Consider the following 809-nt stretch of genomic DNA (forward strand, 5'->3'; position numbering starts at 1 on the left):
CCAGTTTCATCCATGTTGTAGATATTGAATGGATCAAATTTATACCAAAGTATCACCTCAGCAAGTTGGATGAAAAACATAGCAACATTTGTGTTGTTGAAACTTGTTGCTCGTGCCAAGCTTGTTGCCTGTGGACTTCTTATGGATAAATTCTTGTGTCGTTGAAGATATCCAGAGAACCAGTCTTCACCTGCCATTTCTGTCTCATGCCAGGTTGGAGGGATATTACATCCATCTGCCTTTGCCATCTGAAAAGCCAATTTCCGCACATCCTTTGGAGCAAGCCCATAGTAAATTTCTGCGGCAGCCAAAACATAAGCCTCTAACTGATTCTCGAACTCGTCGGTGAGAATTTGCTGTGGCTTTTTGTATCCACTAAGACTGTGGTTGTTGTTGTTTGCTTCAGCGGCCTTGGTGTAGTAGCGAGACAGAGATTTTAAAGGGATGCCAAATGTCCTCGAAGCTTCCTGCAAGGAGCTGACACGAGCTCGGATCTGTTGAATAGCCTGTTGGATTACATCCTGTGGAAGGGTTGCCGTCTCGCTTTTGCATTTGTAGTGTCGCACCATGACAGTTGTAGATCTAAGTCTGTAAAGAGAGAGAGAGAGGGAGAGAAAAAAAAAAGCAATTTAGCTCATTGCATAATCCAACAGTGAAGGCAAAACGAAGCTCTGAGTGTTTACCTACTTTTTAGTTTCAAGCATGCCTGGTCACGGCATAACTTCATGTTTATATATCAGTGGTACAGGTTACAAAGCTGAGGCAGTATACAAGCTGTTGACTAAATAGGTAGCGGTGTGAAGAATTAG

The 809-nt window shown here is 42.9% G+C and overlaps 1 protein-coding gene across 1 annotated transcript in view; it reads right to left on the minus strand.

The window, feature by feature from the left end:
* Positions 1-569, minus strand: part of LOC115224474 — a 909-nt gene extending 340 nt beyond the window's left edge. The window contains exon 1 of the mRNA XM_029795383.1: positions 1-569. This exon is cut by the window's left edge and continues 340 nt beyond it. Coding sequence (XP_029651243.1) covers positions 1-569 — 569 coding nt within the window.
* Between the last annotated feature and the right edge of the window lie 240 nt (positions 570-809).

The sequence above is a fragment of the Octopus sinensis genome, linkage group LG25, assembly GCF_006345805.1.
Source record: "Octopus sinensis linkage group LG25, ASM634580v1, whole genome shotgun sequence".
In the NCBI taxonomy this organism is placed as follows: domain Eukaryota; kingdom Metazoa; phylum Mollusca; class Cephalopoda; order Octopoda; family Octopodidae; genus Octopus; species Octopus sinensis.